This window comes from Oncorhynchus mykiss, chromosome 12 (assembly GCF_013265735.2).
Source record: "Oncorhynchus mykiss isolate Arlee chromosome 12, USDA_OmykA_1.1, whole genome shotgun sequence".
NCBI lineage: Eukaryota > Metazoa > Chordata > Actinopteri > Salmoniformes > Salmonidae > Oncorhynchus > Oncorhynchus mykiss.
This window is the reverse complement of record NC_048576.1, coordinates 83,771,898-83,796,565: the sequence shown is the minus strand read 5'-3', so window position 1 is coordinate 83,796,565 and position 24,668 is coordinate 83,771,898. Positions and strand designations below refer to the sequence as shown.

The following is a 24,668-nucleotide window of genomic DNA, read 5'->3' as shown; positions in this document are numbered from 1 at the left end:
ATTAGGGCATTTCCTGTATCAGTGAGAGATGGGTTGTAAATCTGAAATAAAGAAGGAAAAGCAGAATAATGTTTGTCATATTGTCCAGACTGGTTACATAGTAGATGTAAATCCAGGACACTTCAATTAGTATGATATGTTATGTTTGGTATGGTTACATAAGACAGAAGGTTACTTAAGGCAAAAACAAAAGTAGGGTGGTTGGTCTGGGTTGATGGGTGGACAAATAACATAAACGTCTAGCAACCCAAAGGTTGAGTGTTTGAATCTCATCATGGACAACTTTAGCTAATTAGCAACTTTACAACTAGTTACTACTTTTTAGTTACATTGCAACTACTTAGCATGTTAGCTAACCCTTCCCCTAACCTTAACCCTTTTAGTTAACCCTTCACCTAACCCTAACCTTAACCCTTTTAGCTTACCCTAACCTTAACCCTTTTAACTAACCCTAACCTTAACCCTTTAACCTAACTCCTATCCTTAACCATAAATCCTTAACCTTAAATCCTAACCTCAAGAGCTAGCCACCTAGCTAACGTTAGCAACAACAAATTGGAATTCATAGCATATACGTTTTGAAATGATGGAGATACACAAATGAATACATACCATACGAGACGTAACATATCATACTAAATGTAGTATCTCAGATTTAGGTATAGTATAATACAACATGCTCTGAGACCACGTTGTATTGTAATAACAATGAGTCATTTTCAAAGCAGATATTCCAGATAGTAGGTTCAAAGCCAGTACAGTTGAGATACATGCATCTTAAGGCAAAACAGCCATGCTGGGTAGAGGTTTGGCTTCAGTCTGTGTGAGTGGTTTCATTGTGATGCTAAGCTAACATTAGCATGCCCGCTCCTCCCCAGGTCATGGGCTATTGGGGCCATCGCCCTGCTCTTCCTGCTTGGTCTGACCTGGTCCTTCGGCCTCCTCTTCATCAACGAGAACACAGTTATCATGGCTTACCTCTTCACCACCTTCAACGCCTTCCAGGGAATGTTCATCTTCATCTTCCACTGCGCTCTGCAGAAAAAGGTAACTCAAACACTCACATATCTAAAAGAGACCTTTTCTATTGAGTAAACTAAGCATAACATTTTAAATAGACATGATGGAATATAATTACAGTCTGCAGCCTGATTTATGTTGTTACTTTCCCTTAATAATTCCTGTGAGAAGGAGGTGATTATTTAACCACATTTTAATTAAACAGGGTAATTATGCACGGTACATCACTAGGTGCACTATTCAGAGCTCTGTCTATTTGAAATGTTCATTTGCTCAAAGCATGTATGTCTTTGCCTGATGAAAATCTTGAGTCCGTATGTTCAGAATGAAAAATCCATAAATGTATAATTCTTGTGTAATTTATATGTCTAGGCTACATTGAGGTTTTTCTTTAGCTGTTTTAGGCTATCTGGCATTAGCCTTAGGGCCTGACTGTACACCAATAGCCTACATGCCAATCTGAAAATTATTTTGGGAACGGGTAGAAAAAGTTAACTTTGACCCACTGAGGCAAAAATAACAATGTCAGAGTTTAATTCAAGAGAAAAGCTCAAAATGGAGAGTTGAAAATAAAGAGAAGGGAGGGACAGAAAAGTCATGTTTGTGAAAGATTAGAAGTGGTAAAAGAGGATGATAGCAGTGCTGACTATGTTATGTGTGATGGTTGTGAGGCACTATACACATTCAACAGACACAAGACGAGGACTTCAGATAGGCCAATGGCACATCAAGGGAACTGTAGCCTACTGTTCAGATGGGTTGAATGGAAACGGAAATCTGGACACTGACTGTAGGTCTATAACCTCTCACATAGTCTCAATATCAACTCCTGCAGAATTAAGCATTTCTTGTAGTAAAATGATACAACAAATGTAGGCTATATTTTGATTCTGGAACAGGAGTGGAGAAATATGATTTATTTCAGCATCTTGAGAGAATGTGAATGTGCAGTTAGATACTGTCTGCAAAGGTGCTCTCTTTATCAACATCATAAAAGCTGATAGTATTTCAACCACCTAAAATATGCATCCAAGCCGAAATGAAATCTTAACAGAAACATGTTGGGTCGTTTTCACAGCTTACAACCGGTCAAACTGATGTAATTTGGAAATGTACTTTTTTTGTGTGTTATTGCATTTTCTCCCCGGTCCCTAAACATCTTTCCTCCACGAAAGAAGCAGAGATGACAGAGAAAACTTTAGCCTACCGATATTAACTAGATTGAAGGATTCATTCTATCAATTTATGATCTTATTCTGGTGAGCAATGGTTTATTTAGTCTTCTATGGCAACATATAATGACAGAAGAGAAGGTGCATGTATCTAATTATAGACAAGATGACTAACTAATAGCCGACCAAAATGTCGAAAATTAGAAGCAGAAACATATCGAAATCAGGCAAAAACAAAAAGTCTTGCACTCCCTGTCAAAAGATCATTCCTCCATCTTTGACTGTAGCCTACAGCACATGTTCTATATTAGCGGGTCCGGTGCAGATTTTCACTTTATCACATATAGTTGTGCGGTTGAGGATGGGTTACTAGCAGTTATGGGCAGGTGCAGGTGAATAAACAGCCGACTCGCGCACCACTAGTGTGTATGTATGCGAGTCTACTGCTTACATGCGTGTGTCTAAGCCATGTTTGCCCTCTCTCTCCATGCAGGTGCATAAGGAGTACAGTAAGTGTCTGCGTCACTCGTACTGCTGCAGCCGTTCCTCCACCACCAGCTCCCACGGCTCCCTGAAGAACTCTGCCCTGCGTGCCAACAACCGCTACTACACTGGCAACCAGGCCCGCCACGCTGCCGCACACAGACAGGTCAGTGAACGGACATACACACACACACTACAAACACATACACACCACACACACACACACACGTGTGCACGCATGCATACACGCACAGACTCTAAGGGACTATATGGGTGCACACACAGGGCACATCATGCCATACACAAACCCACAGATTACGGGTACACGCACCAATCTACAAAGTGTAGGCCTGTCCCATACCTAATTCTCTTTGACAACACTCTAAACACACACTGTCACGTTCTGACAATCGTTGGTGTGTGTTTTCCTTGTTTTAGTGTTGGTCAGGACGTGAACTGGGTGGGCATTCTATGTTGGATGTCTTGTTTGTCTATTTCTATGTCTGGCCTGATATGGTTCTCAATCAGAGGCAGGTGTTAGTCATTGTCTCTGATTGGGAACCATATTTAGGTAGCCTGGGTTTCACTGTGTGTTTGTGGGTGATTGTCCTTAGTATCATGATGTCCTTGTTCTGTGTTAGTTTTACACAAGTATAGGCTGTTTCGGTTTTCGTTACGTTTATTGTTTTTGTAGTGTTTGTATTGATTCGTGTTTTACGTTTGTTCATTAAAACATGGATCGCAATCTACATGCTGCATTTTGGTCCGACTCTCCTTCTCATCAAGAAAACCGTTACACACACACACAATACACTCTCAGTCTACAGTTGACATACCGGCTATCACACGCTTCACAAATCTAATCAGAAACCTTCATCTCTATTTGGATCTACCACGTCTCAATCTGATGTTGTTTATCTGCGTGCATTAACTTGTTTATGTTAATATGCCTACTGTGTGAGCTTATTTACTTCATGTATCTCTGGTAGCATGTATGTGTTTGCTTAGTAGTTTTAGACAGATCCATGCAAGCTTGGCAGTGTTCCAGCCTCACATAGTTACAATATCATATCATATTGTTTATTCCTGTCTGTCTATCTATCTGTCTGTCTTGTTAATTCCTGTCTGTCTGTCTTGTTAATATCTGTCTGTCTGTCTTGTTTTGCTTCACTGTGTGCTTCTCTTCTCCGGCGTTCCAGAGTCGGATCCGCAGGATGTGGAACGACACGGTTCGGAAGCAGACGGAATCTTCCTTCATGGCGGGAGACATCAACAGTACTCCTTCACTCAACCGTGGTGAGACTCCCCACCCCCTTAACCCCCCTCTAACCCCCCTGCTGTCCCCCTCTCCAATCACACACACCTCTATGGCAGGCTCATCAGAACTGACAGACAGACAGGCAGAACGAAGTAGGAGCACCGCTGAGTCTACTGTCAGAGACAGAGAGCGAGGAAGAGGAGCCAGTATACATTGACACGAGCAATAGCCTGAGCTGCCGGTGGCATACCGTCGCTGTGGCAGCCATCGTCATGGGGATCAGAATTATCTGGGAGGGAGGGAAGAGTTGATGATGACAAAGAGGTAGCCGCTAAATCAACCGTCACTCTTTATGTTAATTTCATCCATTTTGTTTTTAATGAACTGATTAGCGTACGAGCTGGCTGGGGGTAATTAGTCTTATTGAAGAGAGTGACAGGAACAAGTGAGGGAGGGGTGCGAGGAGAGGAGGAGACAGTAAGAAGAGAGGAGGGGAGGGGAAGGAGATTTGCTTTCCTGGAACTGACATCACGGAGGAAAAAGTATTCTCTGAGTATACCAAACATTAGAAACACCTTCCCAATATCCACTCTGCAAGGTGTCGACAGCGTTCCACAGGGATGCTGGCCCATGTTGACTCCAATGCTTCCCACCATTGTGTCAAGTTGGCTGGAGGTCCATTGGGTGGTGGACCATTCCTGATAAACACGGCAAACTGTTGAGCGTGAAAAGCGTTGCAGTTCTTGACACAAACTGGTGCGCCTGGCACATGCTACCGTACCCCATACACAACCCATGTCTCAAAGCTTCAACATCCTTCTTTAACCTGTCTCCTCTCCTTCATCTTTAACCTGTCTCCTCTCCTTCATCTTTAACCTGTCTCCTCTCCTTCATCTACACTGATTGAAGTGGATTTAACAAGTGACATCAATACGCTTTCACCTGGTCAGTCTGTCATGGAAAGAGCAGGTGTTCTTAATGTTTTGTATACTCAGTTTATAGGGAAAGAGGAAGGAGGAAGTGAAGGACAGAGGAAGCTGGGATAAAGAGAGGAGTAGGGATAGGTGAAGGACGGATAGAGGAGGGATAGAGCTAGAGGGAGAAACTCTAAACAAAGGCGCTGCCAAGTGCGAAGTCCTTTCTTTTCCCAAGCGTTTGAGAAAAGTTTGTCATTGTTGGCAAAAAGCGAAAGATGGCCGCGCCATTCGAGAGACAGCGAGAAAGAACGAGAGAGCGAGAAATAAAGAGAAGGAGAGACGCTATCATGGAGCAATAATTAAATGGGACGAATCTCGGCGAGAGCCGCTGTCTTCGTTGTTATCGCTGGCATATCTTATCTCTTTGATTTCCCCACTTAACTTCTTTATCAACTTGTTTCTCTTCAGACAATAGTGATCTGTCCAGGAGACAAGGCGTGATGAGGCTTCCTCCTCTCTGAATGAAGCTTCCCAGTGCCTGCCCTACTTTCTCTCTCCAACACTTAAAAGTTGTTGTTTTTAAATTGTCGACAGGATATTCTTTCCAGGTGTTTCTGGACAGCTAATCCTGCGTAATTTGGTGTGGAGAGAGACAGGGACAAGAGAGCGAGAGAGAGAGAGAGAAAGAGAGAGAATGAGAGAGGGGATAAAAGAGTGACTGTGTGCGTGAGGTAGAGAGCAGGAGAAAGAATTGGAGAGTGAGTGAATGAGGGAGTTGATGGGTGAACGAACTAACAAAGAAATGAAAGAATGTGAGTGTTTTAGTGTGAAATTCTCTCTGTGAATTTCTGTCTTTCTCATTGTCTCTGTGATGAATGGTTTGGTTGAGACCTGATGGTTGCACTTCTTCTTAGACCACTCTCCGTCATGCTGTCCTATTTTTAATTTCATGGCATTTCTATTCGACCGCCTGGGGCTGAAGCCATACATGGGCATTATAGAACATTCTCAATGTTCCATTTCTTTGAATTATATTTGTCTAAAGGTGGCATTCGCATTTCACTGTGAAATGAACTGTGTTTCAATGACTGCACTCTCTGACTACGTAATGATATGCATTAGTATTCCCCCTTCGACTACGTTGTAAGATACAGAACAATATTCCAAATGGCAACGCTGCCTGCAAACAGCACCTTTCCGCAGGAAATGTATTTTACTCAAAGGTTACAATAGCAAGGTAAACACATTCAGGGGTGTACTGTAAAATACATTACTCTGTAGAACATTACTGTGACATACATATCGATTTGAATAGGAATTTAACATGTTTTTGAATAACCTGTCAATGGCCTTTATTACTATGTAAAATGTTAATCATGTATTATGTATAATATTCATTATGTATTATATTTTGAGGTATTGTTATGACATTTATACAGTGCCTCTAATTATATTGTATGTTATATTTTTGTTTTGTCATATAAAATGTTGTTAATGTACCAAAACAAACCCAAAAATATGTTTATGGTAAAGTAGATGTTTATGGTAAAGTATATATTTATGGTAAAGTCTATATTTATGGTAAAGTAGATGTTTATGGTAAAGTAGATGTTAATGGTAAACTAGATGTTTATGGTAAACTAGATGTTTATGGTAAAGTAGATGTTTATGGTAAAGTAGATGTTTATGGTAAAGACGATGATTATGGTAAAGTAGGTATTTATGGTAAAGTCAAAGTTTATGGTAAAGTAGATGTTAATGGTAAATTAGATGGTTACGGTAAAGTTGATATTAATGGTAAAGTAGATATTTATGGTAAAGTAGATGTTTATGGTAAAGTAGATGGTAATGGTAAATTAGATGTTAATGGTAAAGTAGATGTTAATGGTAAAGTAGATGTTAATGGTAAAGTAGATGTTAATGGTAAAGTAGATGTTTATGGTAAAGTAGATGTTAATGGTAAAGGATATGTTAATGGTAAAGTAGATGTTAATGGTAAAGTAGATGTTTATGGTAAATTAGATGTTAATGGTAAAGTAGATGTTTATGGTAAAGTAGATGTTAATGGTAAAGTCTATATTTATGGTAAAGTAGATGTTAATGGTAAAGTCTATATTTATGGTAAAGTAGATGTTAATGGTAAAGTCTATATTTATGGTAAAGTAGATGTTTATGGTAAAGTAGATTTTAATGGTAAAGTCTATATTTATGGTAAAGTAGATGTTTATGGTAAAGTAGATGTTTATGGTAAAGTAGATGTTAATGGTAAAGTAGATGTTTATGGTAAAGTAGATGTTAATGGTAAAGTCTATATTTATGGTAAAGTAGATGTTAATGGTAAAGTAGATGTTTATGGTAAAGTAGATGTTAATGGTAAAGTAGATGTTAATGGTAAAGTAGATGTTAATGGTAAAGTAGATGTTAATGGTAAAGTAGATGTTAATGGTAAAGTAGATGTTAATGGTAAAGTAGATGTTAATGGTAAAGTAGATGTTAATGGTAAAGTAGATGTTAATGGTAAAGTAGATGTTTATGGTAAAGTAGATGTTAATGGTAAAGGATATGTTAATGGTAAAGTAGATGTTAATGGTAAAGTAGATGTTTATGGTAAATTAGATGTTAATGGTAAAGTAGATGTTTATGGTAAAGTAGATGTTAATGGTAAAGTCTATATTTATGGTAAAGTAGATGTTAATGGTAAAGTCTATATTTATGGTAAAGTAGATGTTAATGGTAAAGTCTATATTTATGGTAAAGTAGATGTTTATGGTAAAGTAGATTTTAATGGTAAAGTCTATATTTATGGTAAAGTAGATGTTTATGGTAAAGTAGATGTTTATGGTAAAGTAGATGTTAATGGTAAAGTAGATGTTTATGGTAAAGTAGATGTTAATGGTAAAGTCTATATTTATGGTAAAGTAGATGTTAATGGTAAAGTAGATGTTTATGGTAAATTAGATGTTAATGGTAAAGTAAATGTTTATGGTAAAGTAGATGTTTATGGTAAAGTAGATGGTAATGGTAAAGTAGATTTTTATGGTAAAGTAGATGGTTATGGTAAAGTAGATGTTAATGGTAAAGTAGATGTTAATGGTAAAGTAGATGTTTATGGTAAAGGATATGTTTATGGTAAAGTAGATGTTAATGGTAAAGTAGATGTTTATGATGTTTTGTCTCTTTCTCTTAGCCACCATGGGAAACCACCTCCTGACCAACCCAGTGTTACAGACCCGTACTGGCACCTCTCCCTACAACACCCTACTGGCTGAGAGCTTCACTCCCCCTTCTCCTGGGGTCTTCAACTCCACCGGTAAGTAAACCTTAGTGTGTGTGTGTGTGTGTGTGTGCGTGCGTGCGTGTGTGTGTGTGTACGTTCGTAGTGCGTGTGCTTCTGCATTTTATGCAAATATATTTTCTTATTTTTTGCATCTAAATATTTTTCTGTTTGTTAGTCTTTTTATGCCTCATTGTGTGTGGAGGATGGAAAAAATGTGTGTCTGTTTCACTGGCGGGAGTGTATGTATCTGTCAGACGGATTCAGCAGTAGAGAGAGAGAGCCGAGCCAACTGCCTAGCCATCTGGCCAGGTCTCTAATCCTGCCTTGTTGATATGAAGAAGCAGAAATTGATTAGAAGTAAAGCTTCATCTGTGACTGAAGGAGAAATCTTGGGGACAGCTTCCCTTCTCAGACTCTCCCCAGAGTAAATGTGTCACATACAGTTGTAATGCTGTGATAATTCACTGAGAACAGCAGCAGACAGCGGTGGCTAGAGTGATTGGGACAGTGGACTCCATTCAGATTCATGTATCTGAGTTGTTCGGGTTTATGGAGCATTTTGATTATAGGACTTAGATACTAGAAATACACTGAGTGTACAAAACATTAAGAACACCTGCTCTTTCCATGACAAAGACTGACCAGGTGAATCCAGGTGAAAGCTATGATCCCTTATTGATGTCATATGTTAAATCCACTTCAATCAGTGTAGATGAAGGGCAAGAGACAGGTTAAGAAAGGATTTTTAATCCTTGAGACAATTGAGACATGGATTATGTATGTGTGTCATTCAGAGGGTGAATGGGCAAGACCAAAAATGTAAGTGCCTTTGAACGGGGTCTGGTAGTAGGTGCCAGGGGCATCGGTTTGGAACTCAATATTAGGAATGTGTCCTTAATGTTTTGTACACTACACATATACTGTTGAAGTCGGAAGTTTACATACACTTAGGTTGGAGTTATTAAAATTCATTTTCAACCACTCCATACATTTCTTGTTAACAAACTCTAGTTTTGGAAATGTGCATGACACAAGTAATTTTTCCAACAATTGTTTACAGACAGATTATTTCACTTATAATTCACTGTATCACAATTCCAGTGGGTCAGAAGTTTACATACACTAAGTTGACTGTGCCTTTAAACAACTTGGAACATTCCAGAAAATTATGTCATGGCTTTAGAAGCTTCTGGTAGCTTCTGGTAGGCTAATTGACATAATTTGAGTAACCGCCATAACCTGAAAGGCCGCCCAGCAAGGAAGAAGCCACTGCTTCAAAACCGCCATAAAAACAGCCAGACTACGGTTTGCAACTGCACATGGGGACGAAGATTGTACTTTTTGGAGAAATGTCCTCTGGTCTGATGAAACAAAAATATAACTGTTTGGCCATAATGACCATCGTTATGTTTGGAAGAAAAAGGGGGAGGCTTACAAGCCGAAGAATACCATCCCAACCGTGAAGCACGGGGGTGGCAGCATCATGTTGTGGGGGTGCTTTTCTGCAGGAGGGACTGGTGCACTTCACAAAATAGATGGCATCATGAGGTAGGAAAATTATGTGGATAAATTGAAGCAACATCTCCAGACATCAGTCAGGACGTTAAAGCTTGGTCGCAAATGGGTCTCCAAATGACAATGACCTCAAGCATACTTCCAAAGTTGTGGCAAAATGGTTTAAGGACAAAAAAGTCAAGGTATTGGAGTGGTCATCACAAAGCCCTGACCTCCACCCTATAGAAAATGTGTGGGCAGACCTGAAAAGTGTGTGCGAGCAAGGAGGCCTACAAACCTGACTCAGTTACACCAGCTCTGTCAGGAGAAATGGGCCAAAATTTACCCAACTTATTGTGGGAAGGTTGTGGAAGGCTACCTGAAACTTTTTGAACCAAGTTAAACAATTTAAAGGCAATGCTACCAAATACTAACTGAGTGTATGTAAACTTCTGACCCAATGGGAATGTGATGAAAGAAATAGAACTTGAAATAAATAATTCTCTCTACTATTATTCTGACATTTCACATTCTTAAAATAAGGTGGCGATTCTAACTGACAGGGAATTTTTACTACAATTAAATGTCAGGAATTGTGAAAAACTGAGTTTAAGTGTTTTTGGCTAAGGTGTATTTAAACTTCCAACTTCAATTGTAGTATACTAGATAGATCTTCTGGCAGTAGCCCTTACGTAGTAGTCCTACTTTGAATTCCCTATTATTACAGTACAGCTATCCATCATACTCTCATAATACTGTAGGTCTTAAGTAGTAGAGCTATCCAGAGTACTCTCATAATACTGTAGGTCTTAAGTAGAGACGCTATCCAGAGTACTCTCATAATACTGTAGGTCTTAAGTAGAGATGCTATCCAGAGTACGCTCATACTACTGTAGGTCTTAAGTAGTAGAGCTGTCCAGAGTGCTCTCATAGTACTCTAGGTCTTAAGTAGTAGAGATATCCAGAGTACTCTCATAGTACTGTAGGTCTTAAGTAGTAGAGCTATCCAGAGTACTCTCATAATACTGTAGGTCTTAAGGAGAGGCGCTATCCAGAGTACTCTCATAATACTGTAGGTCTTAAGTAGAGACGCTATCCAGAGTACTCTCATAATACTGTAGGTCTTAAGTAGAGATGCTATCCAGAGTACTCTCATAATACTGTAGGTCTTAAGTAGAGATGCTATCCAGAGTGCTCTCATAGTACTGTAGGTCTTAAGTAGAGACGCTATCCAGAGTACTCTCATAGTACTGTAGGTCTTAAGTAGAGGCACTATCCAGAGTACTCTCATAATACTGTAGGTCTTAAGTAGTAGAGCTATCCAGAGTACTCTCATAGTACTATAGGTCTTAAGTAGAGACGCTATCCAGAGTACTCTCATAGTACTCTAGGTCTTAAGTAGTATGGCTATCCAGAGTACTCTCATAGTACTGTAGGTCTTAAGTCGTAGAGCTGTCCAGAGTACTCTCATAATACTGTAGGTCTTAAGTAGTATAGATATCCAGAGTACTCTCATAGTACTGTAGGTCTTAAGTCGTAGAGCTATCCAGAGTACTCTCATAGTACTGTAGGTCTTAAGTAGAGCCGCTATCCAGAGTACTCTCATAGTACTCTAGGTCTTAAGTAGTAGAGCTATCCAGAGTACTCTCATAGTACTGTAGGTCTTAAGTCGTAGAGCTGTCCAGAGTACTCTCAGAATACTGTAGGTCTTAAGTATTAGAGATATCCAGAGTACTCTCATAGTACTGTAGGTCTTAAGTCGTAGAGCTATCCAGAGTACTCTCATGGTACCGTAGGTCTTAAGTCGTAGAGCTATCCAGAGTACTCTCATAGTACTGTAGGTCTTAAGTAGAGCCGCTATCCAGAGTACTCTCATAGTACTCTAGGTCTTAAGTAGTAGAGCTATCCAGAGTACTCTCATAGTACTGTAGGTCTTAAGTCGTAGAGCTATCCAGAGTACTCTCATGGTACCGTAGGTCTTAAGTAGAGATGCTATCCAGAGTACTCTCATAATACTGTAGGTCTTAAGTAGAGGCGCTATCCAGAGTACTCACATAATACTGTAGGTCTTAAATCGTAGAGCTGTCCAGAGTACTCTCATAGTACTGTAGGTCTTAAGTAGTAGAGCTATCCAGAGTACTCGCTCTGTGCTCCCTCCTCTCTATCTGTGTGCTCCCTGCCTGACTGAGAGGGAGTGTGCCAGCCAGTAGAGAGTTACTATAGTAGCAGCCTGTTGTGTCGTAGTAGAGGCCTGAAATTGTAGACAGCATCTCTGTTTAATATTTTAAACACTCTCTGCACAATGCGTCAGGCAGCCTGACGGCCACGGGGTCCGGCTCAGCAGTGGCAGGGACATTTTTAGAACCCTGAGAGGAGAGGAAGTAGGAAGTGTACTTCATTAGAATGTCTAATTAGCCCTTCCACCACCGCCATAGCAACAGCCGACGAGTCTTGATTAAAATCATACCATGCATTAAAAATTAAATCCACACCGAACCGCAGTCTAACACGGATTTACTTAGGGAAGCCATGCCTCACCATGCCTCTCATTTTGATGCGATCACCCTGTGATGGCAATTTGGGAGTAAAATCACAACATATTTTGGTGTGTTGAAGGCGCGTCGTAGAATAAGCATTACTGCTACTTTATGAGATGGTGGTGCATGCATTATGGATGTACTGAATCACAGGCTCACAGACAGCAGAATATACCACAGTGGTTTCTGTGTGTGTGTGTGTGTGTGTGTGTGTGTGTGTGTGTGTGTGTGTGTGTATTTGTGTGCGCGTGTGTGCGCGTGTGTGAGTGGTGTAAATGATGGTGGATTATCATGTCAAAACTACAGGTTGTGTGTTTGTTTATGAGGCCGTTTGTGTGCCTGTGTTTTATCAATGATTATAGATGATTTGCACTAGATGACTAACAGGAGGCGCTGTTTTGAAGCCACCACTCCTCCATCTTGGCACCCCCTCACCGTTGTAAACATTTTTGGGGGAAGCTATGGAAAAGCATTTATTAATGTCTACATTTGTTTTTGTCACGTTAATTATATTATAGAGCTAAACATAAAATAAAAAATATATATCATTTTTGGTTCTGACATTACTGTCCCCACTACAACATCAAAATACTTAAAAATACATGTTATTGTGTCCTTGAAACATTGAATTAACATACTGTATAATTCCATTAATTCCTATATGGCTGACCGGTGGCTTCAAAGCCTCTTACTGGTTAATACATTGACTTGTATATTTGTTTGAGTGGTTTGACTTTTGTTGTGGGTATTATTGGCTGATGTGTTCTCTTGTTAGTCTTTATCATAGCAATAAAATCTATTGATTGTAGAGAGAGGGGGTGAGAGAGGGAGAGCAAAATAGAGCGACAGAGAGAGAGAGTGATGAAAGAGAGAGAGAGGAGGAGTAAAAGTGACTCACTCACCAGTATTTTTCATTCCTTTCTTTGTGGCTTCTCCATGGATCTACAGGAACCTTCCGTGACCCAAGTATGTCCCACGTCTATAAACCTTTATGTTACTATCAGTGTTTATTATAGTGTTTACACAAATATTATATTTTCTCCAAAATAATGTTTAAGCCCTAATTCTATTTAATAACCCCTATGTGTTGTGTGTACTGTGTGTTTGTGCAGAGAACACTCTGTGTAAGGCCCGTGATCCATGTGGTATGGACACCCTGCCCCTCAATGGTAACTTCAACAACAGCTACTCCCTCCGCAGCGTGGGGCCGGTGGGCGGTGGCGGGGGCAGCTGTGACTTCCTGGGCGGGGGCATGGGGTGTGCAGACACCCCCCCTCCCCTCCTCAACCCCCGCGGGTCTGAAACCCTGGGCGGGGACGGAATACGGCGCAACCTGTCTGACGCAGCTGCCTTCGAGAAGATGATCATCTCTGAGCTGGTGCACAACAACCTGCGTGGGGCAGGAGCTGGGGGCGGGGATAGGGTATGTGGTAGTCTAGCGAGGGGCCCTCCTCACGGCGGAGTAGGCCGAGGCACGGGAGTAGCTGTGCCAGAGCCGAGCATCAGCCTGGACGACGACGAGGACTTCCTATCCAGAGAAGGCGGGCGCCAGAGGACGCCGCAGGACGTGGAGCTGCTCTACAAAGCCCTGGAGGAGCCGCTGCTACTGCAGAGAGCCCAATCTGTCCTTTACCAGTCTGACCCCGAGGAGTCAGAGAGCTACACGGCCGACCTCACAGAGAGCCTGGGCCACAGCGGCCACAGTGGGCACAGCGCCGGAGGCCAGGGGTCTGGGGGACAGGGCCCTGACTCTCCCGCCAGGGACTCCCTGTACACCAGCATCACCAACCTGCGAGACTCGCCCTACCCGGACAGTAGCCCCGAGCCCCTGGAGGTGGTGCCCCGCTCGGCCCAGCCCCCTGAGGAGCTCTATTACAGCTCTGGGAGGCCCGCCCTGGGGTCTCGAGGAGCACCCATGCAGACCTTCTACCAGGCCCCGCCCCCCAGGAGGCCCAGTAGGGAGGGGGAGGGGCACCCCGGCCAGGAGCCCACCCACAGCGAGGGAGACGGACAGATGCAGCTGGTCACCAGCCTGTGACTGGAACCGGGAGGATGCGGACGGGGACCAAGATGATGAGGATGAGGATGAAGGCTGGCTGGTTGCCTCCTCAGAACCCGCCTCTCGCTCTTTCTCTCGCTCCTCTCCACTTCCTGCTTGATTGGTTGCCTTTTTTCCCCTCTTTATTTGTATTGAAAGATGAGCGAACAAATTTAAATTTAAGGAGAGGTTTAGCTGTCTCCACGGCAACAGTCTTATCCTAGAGAACCTCCGCTGTCTGGTGGAGATGAGTGATGGCTGAGTTGTTCTTCTCTGGAACATTCACCCGCTCTCTCCTTCTCTCTCTTCTACATCCCCCTTTCTCTTGGCACGCAGCAGACAGATGCCAAGTCCAGCACTCTGAATGTACCAATCCAACAAACCCCTTATACCTTACTCCTACAGAGCTACAGATATTTCTCAACTTAACTTTGTTCAAAGTCCATTTTATTTAATTTCACTGAATTTCTACAAACATTCCTCTAGAGAAATTGTTCTCATTTTCTAGTTCCCTTTTCTCTTTCCATTTCTCATGTTCCATCTCTCTTTTTGTTCACTCATCATTTGCTCGGCGTAGTTAGCTGTGGAGACAGGGGATATACTGTAGTAGCCTATTATACCATAGGAAGAAAATCTCTGAAAGCTACTTCAGTGTTGCCAAAAATACATTTTCCCAGCCAGAACAGAAACTGGAGCATTCGCACACACACAGACATACACACACAGCCATACACACACACACCCACTCACTCACTCACAGAAGTGCTTGTTTCTGAACATCAGACACAACCCTCCATCTGAGTAAAAAGAAGCCAGAACAATTGTTCAGACAAGGCAGTTGGAGCTGTCTAAGAGTAGTTGCCTTTATTTTATCTTGCTATGAACTGACTCGTATATACAGAACTAGAGGAGAGACTGAGGAAGTAAGAAGTACACCACAGGACAGGAAGGCTGTTTGAGGGGTCAAGGGTCAGGGGTCAAGAGGTAGATCTTTAGGACTCGAGGAACGGACAAGGACTTTTTTTTTTTTGGGGGGGGGGGGGGGGGGGGGGGGACTTTTTTGTTATTTTCTTCAGACATTTGAAAAGTAAAAGACTGCTTTACTAAGAAGAATATGTTATCTTGGTGACTTTCTGTTGCATCACCCGGAGGGTTAAAGGGACAGATTGTGCACCCTTTAAGAATGGATGCCCTCTTCAATGGATGTGTCCACGTCACCTATGTGTGGTTGTGACAGAATGGACTCTAAATGTTGGAACCACTTCAGCCGTTACGCAAGTCTAACCCTGTACATAGGAACCACACAAACTACAGTACTTACTCTACTCCTACCGTGTAAATACAGAAACCAGATGAAGAAAAGCAACAAAAAAGTAAGAAATACTAAAAACAGACTTCTTGTACTGCAACAAAACAACAAAAGAAAAAAAGAAAATGTTTTGGAGTTTGTGACCTGAATGATGCACTCCATCTCTCTGCCCGTCTTTATCTTGCTCTCTCACTGTCGTTCCCTTGAGTCATAACTAGTGCTGTGCCATTCAGTGAAAATCTCTCGAACAGAAAAACAGAGAGAGAGAAAGAGTATGATGGGTGGTAGATTTTGCATACAAATAAAAACGTTTAAAAAAAGTTCTGGCACAATTTTATGTAATATAATCCATTACATGTTGTTAATGTTTGACCTTTGACATTCCCAGACAGGAAGTGCTGTGTGGGTGGGGGAGGGGGGATAGATGTCATAATAACATGTCATACTGTGCCTCATCATGGGCGTTCCAATGCATTGTGGTTCAAGGACAGCAGCCATAATGTGATTTTGGTCAGTAATGTATTGTTTGAAAGGTTATATCCTAGATACAACTAAATGATATCATTTTAATATGATGGGTTTTAGCATGTCAGATAACATTTGTTTTTTATCAAAACGTCTTTCATTTTGCTGTTTCTAACAGATAGTTTCAGCATTATTCCAGAGCCTAATGTGACAATGAATTCCCTGGGGTTTTTTGTGTCTGTGTGTCTGTGTGTGTGTGTGTGTGTGTGTGTGTGTGTGTGTGTGTGTGTGTGCGCGCGAGAGAGAGAGTTTGTGTGTATGCGTACATGTCCAGGAGAGTGTGTGCGTACATGTGGGTACCATATTCGTGGGAATTTTGTAAGTGTGTACATTCAAAAAGCTATTTTTGTTGGGTGAATTGAATGCACACCAGAGGAAGGGGACAGTAATTCTATATCTAGGAGAAAGCCTTTTATTCTATTAGCTTCCATCTCAAAGACTAGGGTAGCCAGCTGCTTCTGAGGGTTCAGGTACCAACGTAAAACTGGGACACTTCAGGCTGCCTCACAGGATCTTGAGCAAGGAACAATGACAGGGTTTGTCCAAAATGGCACCCTATTTCATATGTAGTGCAGTTCTGACCAGGGCCTCCCTATGGATTGAACTACTATTGACCAGAGCCCTATGTAGTGAACTAATATTGACCAGAGCCCTATGCGAACAAAGACAGAACTTGGATCAAAGAAGCATGCTGTGTTCAAAATGGAAACATAGTGCACAACTTTTCACCAGGGAAAAAGTTGTCCACTATGTAGGGAATAGGGTGCCATTTCAGACAGTACAGTCAAAATGACAGGCAGACTTGACCGATGGGACCATCCAGTCAGAATGACAGGCAGACTTGACCAATGGGACCATCCAGTCGGAATGACAGGCAGACTTGACCAATGGGACCATCCAGTCAGAATGACAGGCAGAGTTGACCGATGGGACCATCCAGTCAGAATGACAGGCAGAGTTGACCGATGGGACCATCCAGTCAGAATGACAGGAAGAGTTGACCAATGGGACCATCCAGTCAGAATGACAGGCAGAGTTGACCGATGGGACCATCCAGTCAGAATGACAGGAAGAGTTGACCAATGGGACCATTCAGTCAGAATGACAGGCAGTGTTGACCGATGGGACCAGAATGACAGGCAGAGTTGACCGATGGGACCAGAATGTCAGAATGACAGGCAGAGTTGACCAATGGGACCATCCAGTCAGAATGACAGGCAGAGTTGACAAATGGGACCATCCAGTGAGAATGACAGGCAGAGTTGACCGATGGGACCAGAATGTCAGAATGACAGGCAGAGTTGACCAATGGGGCCATCCAGTCAGAATGACAGGCAGAGCTGACCAATGGGACCATCCAGTCAGAATGACTGGCAGAGTTGACAAATGGGACCATCCAGTGAGAATGACAGGCAGAGTTGACCGATGGGACCAGAATGTCAGAATGACAGGCAGAGTTGACCAATGGGGCCATCCAGTCAGAATGACAGGCAGAGCTGACCAATGGGACCATCCAGTCAGAATGACTGGCAGAGTTGACCAATGGGACCATCCAGTCAGAATGACAGGCAGAGTTGACCGATGGGACCATCCAGTAAGAATGACAGGCAGAGTTGACCGATGGGACCATCCAGTCAGAATGACAGGCAGAGTTGACCAATGGGACCATCCAGTCAGAATGACAGGCAGAGTTGACCAATAAGACCATCCAGTCAGAATGACAGGCAGACTTGACCAATGGGACCATCCAGTCAGAATGACAGGCAGAGTTGACCAATGGGACCAGAATGTCAGAATGACAGGCAGTGGACTGATGGGACCATCCAGTCAGAATGACAGGCAGAGTTGACCAATGGGACCATCCAGTCAGAATGACAGCCAGTTGACCGATGGGACCAGAATGTCAGAATGACAGGCAGAGTTGACCGATGGGACCATCCAGTCAGAATGACAGGCAGAGTTGACCAATGGGACCATCCAGTAAGAATGACAGGCAGAGTTGAACAATGGGACCATCCAGTCAGAATGACAGGCAGAGTTGACCAATGGGACCATCCAGTAAGAATGACAGGCAGAGTTGACTGATGAGACCAGACAGTCAGAATGACAGGCAGAGTTGACTGATGAGACCAGACAGTCAGAATGGCAGGCAGAGTTGACTGATGAGACCAGACAGTCAGAATGACAGGCAGAGTTGACCAATGGGACCATCCAGTCAGAATGACCGGCAGAGTTGACCAGTGGGACCATCCAGTCAGAATGACAGGCAGAGTTGACTGATGAGACCAGAATGTCAGAATGACAGGCAGAGTTGACTGATGAGACCAGACAGTCAGAATGACAGGCAGAGTTGACCAATGAGACCAGACAGTCAGAATGACAGGCAGAGTTGACTGATGAGACCAGACAGTCAGATTGACGGGCAGAGTTGACTGATGAGACCAGACAGTCAGAATGACAGGCAGAGTTGACCAATGAGACCAGACAGTCAGAATGACAGGCAGAGTTGACTGATGAGACCAGACAGTCAGAATGACAGGCAGAGTTGACTGATGAGACCAGACAGTCAGAATGACAGGCAGAGTTGACCAATGGGACCATCCAGTCAGAATGACAGGCAGAGTTGACCGATGGGACCAGAATGTCAGAATGACAGGCAAAGTTGACCAATGGGGCCATCCAGTCAGAATGACAGGCAGAGCTGACCAATGGGACCATCCAGTCAGAATGACTGGCAGAGTTGACCAATGGGACCATCCAGTCAGAATGACAGGCAGAGTTGACCGATGGGACCATCCAGTCAGAATGACAGGCAGAGTTGACCAATGGGACCATCCAGTAAGAATGACAGGCAGAGTTGAACAATGGGACCATCCAGTCAGAATGACAGGCAGAGTTGACCAATGGGACCATCCAGTAAGAATGACAGGCAGAGTTGACCAATGGGACCATCCAGTCAGAATGACAGGCAGAGTTGACCAATGGGGCCATCCAGTCAGAATGACAGGCAGAGTTGACCAATGGGACCATCCAGTCAGAATGACAGGCAGAGTTGACCAATGGGACCATCCAGTCAGAATGACAGGCAGAGTTGACCAATGGGACCAGACAGTCAGAATGACAGGCAGAGTTGACCAATGGGACCAGACAGTCAGAATGACAGGCAGAGTTGACCAATGGGACCAGACAGTCAGAATGACAGGCAGAGTTGACTGATGAGACCAGACAGTCAGAATGACAGGCAGAGTTGACCAATGGGGCCATCCAGTCAGAATGACAGACAGAGTTGACTGATGAGACCAGACAGTCAGAATGACAGGCAGAGTTGACTGATGAGACCAGACAGTCAGAATGGCAGGCAGAGTTGACTGATGAGACCAGACAGTCAGAATGACAGGCAGAGTTGACCAATGGGACCATCCAGTCAGAATGACCGGCAGAGTTGACCAGTGGGACCATCCAGTCAGAATGACAGGCAGAGTTGACTGATGAGACCAGAATGTCAGAATGACAGGCAGAGTTGACTGATGAGACCAGACAGTCAGAATGACAGGCAGAGTTGACTGATGGGACCAGACAGTCAGAATGACAGGCAGAGTTGACTGATGAGACCAGACAGTCAGAATGACGGGCAGAGTTGACTGATGAGACCAGACAGTCAGAATGACAGGCAGAGTTGACTGATGAGACCAGAATGTCAGAATGTAGCGTTGCCGTATTAAAGCGTTTCCAGAGAGAAACCATCCATCAAACCAGAGATGTATTCATGAGGTTCCTTCCCCCTAAAGTCTGTCCCAACCTTAAAAATCTGAGAGTTTTGCCATTCTCTTTATTTATGTATTTTTCTAATGCTTTATTTATCTTTATATTTATTTATGTATTTGGAATATTTATTTCTATGTTCATTTATTCATGCTTTATTTTTTATTTTTCAAGATCTCTGTACATAGCTGAGCTGTGCGATGCGAATGCTGAAGTAAGCCCATTTAAATGTGCAGTACATTTAGGCAAGTAGATGGATTCTCCAGCGTCCACTTCAGGGTGACATTTGGTTAGGGCCTGGGTGTCCCACTTCTTCCTAAAGAGTCCTAAAGGGCACATTGAGTTTAGTTGGGGCTCTTGGGGGAGAAAGAGAAGGATTGAGAGCCGGGATAGAATTAAGAATATATTCGTTTTTTCCTCCATTTCTTCTTGGTAGAGGAATCTCTCTTAGTTCAGACTCAGATAGGAGGCCCAGGTGTTCTACAGGAGGCATGTGTGCAATACTCTGCTGGTGTGTCTGACTTGGTTTAACATTGGAAACGGCCTGGTAGGGTAGTGTTACTATATGCCTACCACTGGACCGCTGTGTATGTCTGTGTTTACAGAAGGATCTGATAATTATGCACATTTTCTTTTGCTTGTTACTGGAAATATTAATTCAACATTGGCCTTGCAGCTCATAGTTAATTCAATAGGAGCATTGACCGGTCAGCAATGGACAATTGAATGTATGTTGACTAGAAGGAATAAAGAAAAGTTAATGAATGCCCTACACTGACCGCCATCATTATCATCACATCACCACCTACATCTTTATTGATGTGATCTTCAAAGTTTACCTTTAGCTGGTAACCTCACAGGGACAGACACTGTGTATGGACAGACTCACCAGGAGGGGAAGAACCTGCATCACCATCTCCTGTGTAGTCTCTCTCTCTCGCTCTCTCGCTCTCTCGCTCGCTCGCTCTCTCGCTCTCTCGCTCGCTCTCTCGCTCGCTCTCTCGCTCGCTCTCTCTCTCTCTCTCTCTCTTCCCTCACCTCTCTCACTCCATCCCATCTTATTCCACCAATGGGCTCTCTTTTAGCCCAGCATTAATCCCAGAGTTTTGTTTGGAGTTAATTTGTTTGTCTTAAGCTTTGTTTACACCAGATTGATATCTCAATAAACAGTGGAGCCGTACTGTATTGTGGTAATGCTAGTGATTATACAGCAGAAAGCACTGTAGGACCCAGAGACCTGCTCAATGGGAGTTTCACCCCCATCTAAATCCCTATGTTACCTCTGATTAGGATAATAACACTGGCTAATCATTTACTGTGCTGAGACCACAGAGGGAGAGACCTCTATACACACACACACACACACACACACACGCACCCACACACACACTCTCTCTCCCTCCCTCCCCCTCACTCTCTCACCCACTTCCAGCCCACTACTCCCTGCCCGTGCATCTAGCCCCTACCTCCATGTGTGCAGGCAGGTGGATTGAAGGTTCTTATAGGATAGAGTTGGAGTCAGTCTGTCCCTTCAGTCTGCGGCCCCTGCAGCTCTACCCCAGTAGAACAGTCATCTCTCAGTGTTCCAATAGACAGCGGAGGACACTGTGATCTGACAGTAACGTTGCCCTGCTGCTGACCTTCTCAGATGGACTGTTTCTCTCCCAGGTCTGTGATGCCCATATCCTGTGACCTCTGCGTTAGTGTGAAAACATGTCAGTGGTTCCTCTGCAGTGGAGCGGAGGAGAGGAGAGGAGGAGCACTGGGTCAGGTAGTCTATCCCCAGGGAACTGCCATAAAGGGAGCGGTGTCAGGACATGTGATGTCACAGTTAGCCAGGGACAGAGTGTGTGTGGGGGGATGAGTGTCAGTGTGCCTGTGTGTTCGTGCAAGGTTATACAGGAAGCAGAGATAAGAATGTGATTTATTGTTCTAGATGCCTTACTGTTGCCGTGGTGAGGAGTCAGGAGGTTCCAGTTGATCAACTAACCAGGCGCATTAGATCAACTCCACTGGCCTCACAAACCCATTGTAACAGTAACACAGAGGTCTCTGTCGGTGTAATGAAATTATTGAGATATAATAGGAATCAACTGCCACATCTACTGGACAAGGGAGGTTTTCAGAGTGATAAGGAATACAACAGGTTTTCCTGTAGAGAATAATAAATTAGTACTATTTTGTTATTGGTCTCTTGTTACGTGTCCACATGACTATATACAGTACATATATCATAGTTTTAAGAATATGTGGGAGTATGATTACACAAATGCAGTGACAAGGATTGTGCTGTTTATTTTTGTGTTGGGTAACTGTCCGTCCATGGAGCTGAGTTATGGCTCAAAGCGGCGGCCATCTTTTATACACAGGGTGGGACTACAACAGATGGATTTCTGGGTAGGGTAGGCTGGGTACTCTACACCCGGAACCTCTGGTCCAAAATCAAAAGACAACACACACACACATACTACACGCATAGTAACACACATACATGTCCAGTCAGGTTAGGTAGTTTAAACTACTGTGTACAGTGAAGTGGCGCTAGAGATCATAAAAGATCATAAGGGATTTACCGTTTACATGTTTAAAGTCGATCCACGTAACCGTAGGAGCTAGGAGCAGGCTGACGTTGACCTATTCATTTTTGTAGGCATGTTTTTCTATTTCTGAATACACATCCCAGTACTCTGGCTCCTCTGACTGTGTGACTCTGATCTGAACTGTGTCTGAAACTCTGCATGTGTGGATGACTAACGCTATGGGACACTGATGAACCATCTCTGTGGTGAGCAGCTCCATGGGACACACATACTCCCCACGAGGCTGACTGGTCACTGTAGGCTAGAGATGCTGGTCTAAGTGGCCAGCCACCTATCGAGGTCTATTGGTGAGTGTTCTGCATGGCTGTAAGTGAACAAGGGCAGGGTCTGGGAAATGTGCATGAGATGTTCTGGGCTCTATACTGTAGGAGGGGTTGTGATGCTGTTAGTAGCATGTCAGTATGTTCATTGGTCAGACCCAGCCAGACAGTATTAGACATTAGGAATGACCAGACAGGTAGACAGTCTACGGCAGAGAAGTGTTGGTAAGAGATGAGTGACGACTGGTAGAACTATTGCTGGGTGTATGGATGGAAGGGCTCAGTTTGGGAGGTTCATCATCAGTAGGACCTTTGAGGACGGAGTACTGATCGTGTGCCATTGGGGTGATGATAATGTGTACATCTCCATTTAGAGTACTTCTCTTAGATTTTACTATGATGGGTTTTTCTCCATTCATTTATTCTGTACTTCTGAATCCTTTCTAAAGAGAGGTTGATGTAAAACCTTGATTCAGTTTTGTTCTTTTTTTATTTGAGGACTGATGTGTGATTCTTTTCTCACGTCATTGCTTTGACAGCTGTCTGTCTATCTGGGCCAAAGGGGGTGGTGGTTTTCTGTGAGCGTTTGCGTCATCGCAGGTCAGCGCGACCCTGTATCAGCACATATTAATAAAAAACTATTTAAAATCGAACTACCTTGTGTCAATAATGGACTAGAGTTTCCCTCCAATCTTTCCATGTGCATTCATTCTAATGCTGTGTGGGTGTCTTTCAAGATGAAAATGAAAAGGTGTCTTTAAGTGCTAATGATTTATTCATGGTTTGGCCTGCAGGGTGATGGGGATCTGAGTATGGTGGTGTATTAAACCTCAGCCTCGTACCAACAGGACCCTGCCTCTGCCTTGCTCTGAGTAAACTCTCTTCTCAACCACATGCAGATGGAACTGTGGGTGGGTTGATTCTTTTTCTTGTCTTCTATCCAAAGCCTTCAAACAAACAAAACAATCAAAGAAAAGCTAAAGAAAGGCGAGAGGAAGGAGACGTTGTTTCTGTACGAGTCATGCTCTCACTCCCACTCAGGGTTGGTTGGTTAGCGATAGGTCCTGTACGCCCACCATGATTGGAAGACGACCAACAAGGTTATTCTATGTTGAGGAGGGTTAGTTCATGCTGAGAAATCAACGGTTGTTCATAACAAATGGTACTGAGCACCAGTGGCAGACATTGAGAACAGAGGTGGGTGGTTTCAGTCAGGGCTGGGCAGATCACTTAAAAAATGTGAAGAGTTGCTTAGGTATACAGTAGACTTAGTGAGCCGTATGATAATGCAAACTGCAGATCACATGGATAGCAGTATGGTGCAGTACTGTACAACCACCATTTTGGATGTTTCATAGCAGAAAGCCGACCATTCACAGGAAGTTAAACTACATTAGTGAGTTTGCCATGGCAACAACAAACTACGAGCATGAATGTTTCTGTAGTGCGCACTTCCCCTAAACTTATAGTTTGTGATGTGAGGGCCCTACATTGAAGTGAAGGGGTTTGTAGTACAGTATCCAGCCTCCCTTGAAAGCTCATTGTTACTGATAGTGTGTCATCAGTGTTTGATACGTGTCTCCTGGAGGGGTTCGTTTCCTTGATGGCACATAATCATGGCCATTGTAGAATCTGATCGTTAGCTAATTAGCTCTTAGCTAATTATTATGTGCATCAGAGCGTCTTAATTCATAATTATATGGCTTCCTACTACCATTATCATCAATCCTGTCCCTCTGCTCCTTTGCTCTGTCCGCTTGGTGTGTGTGTGTGTGTTTCATACAAAATATAATGTGTGTGTTTCATACATTGTAGTACATGTATGATACACACACTCCTCCCTCTCCTGGCCCCTACTGTGCCCCCTCAGTAGTAGTCCCTGTGGGGGAGCTCTCCAGCCTTGACCACACAGTCACCCCACACTTCAGCACAATAAAATACAGATGTAAACACACGCCTAGGGCCTACTAGGCAGACAGAGGGGGAATCACACAGCCTCCGTGTCACCCCAGATAC

The 24,668-nt window shown here is 43.3% G+C and overlaps 1 protein-coding gene across 2 annotated transcripts in view; it reads left to right on the top strand.

The window, feature by feature from the left end:
• Window positions 1-23,305, top strand: part of adgrl1a (adhesion G protein-coupled receptor L1a) — a 229,190-nt gene extending 205,885 nt beyond the window's left edge. For both annotated transcript variants that reach the window (XM_036938851.1, XM_036938852.1), the window contains 6 exons: window positions 879-1,047; window positions 2,686-2,841; window positions 3,875-3,971; window positions 8,038-8,160; window positions 13,107-13,124; window positions 13,271-23,305. In XM_036938851.1, coding sequence (XP_036794746.1) covers window positions 879-1,047; window positions 2,686-2,841; window positions 3,875-3,971; window positions 8,038-8,160; window positions 13,107-13,124; window positions 13,271-14,196 — 1,489 coding nt within the window. In that variant the 3' untranslated portion in view covers window positions 14,197-23,305. The remainder of the gene's footprint in view (window positions 1-878; window positions 1,048-2,685; window positions 2,842-3,874; window positions 3,972-8,037; window positions 8,161-13,106; window positions 13,125-13,270) is intronic.
• The last annotated feature ends 1,363 nt before the right edge of the window (window positions 23,306-24,668 follow it).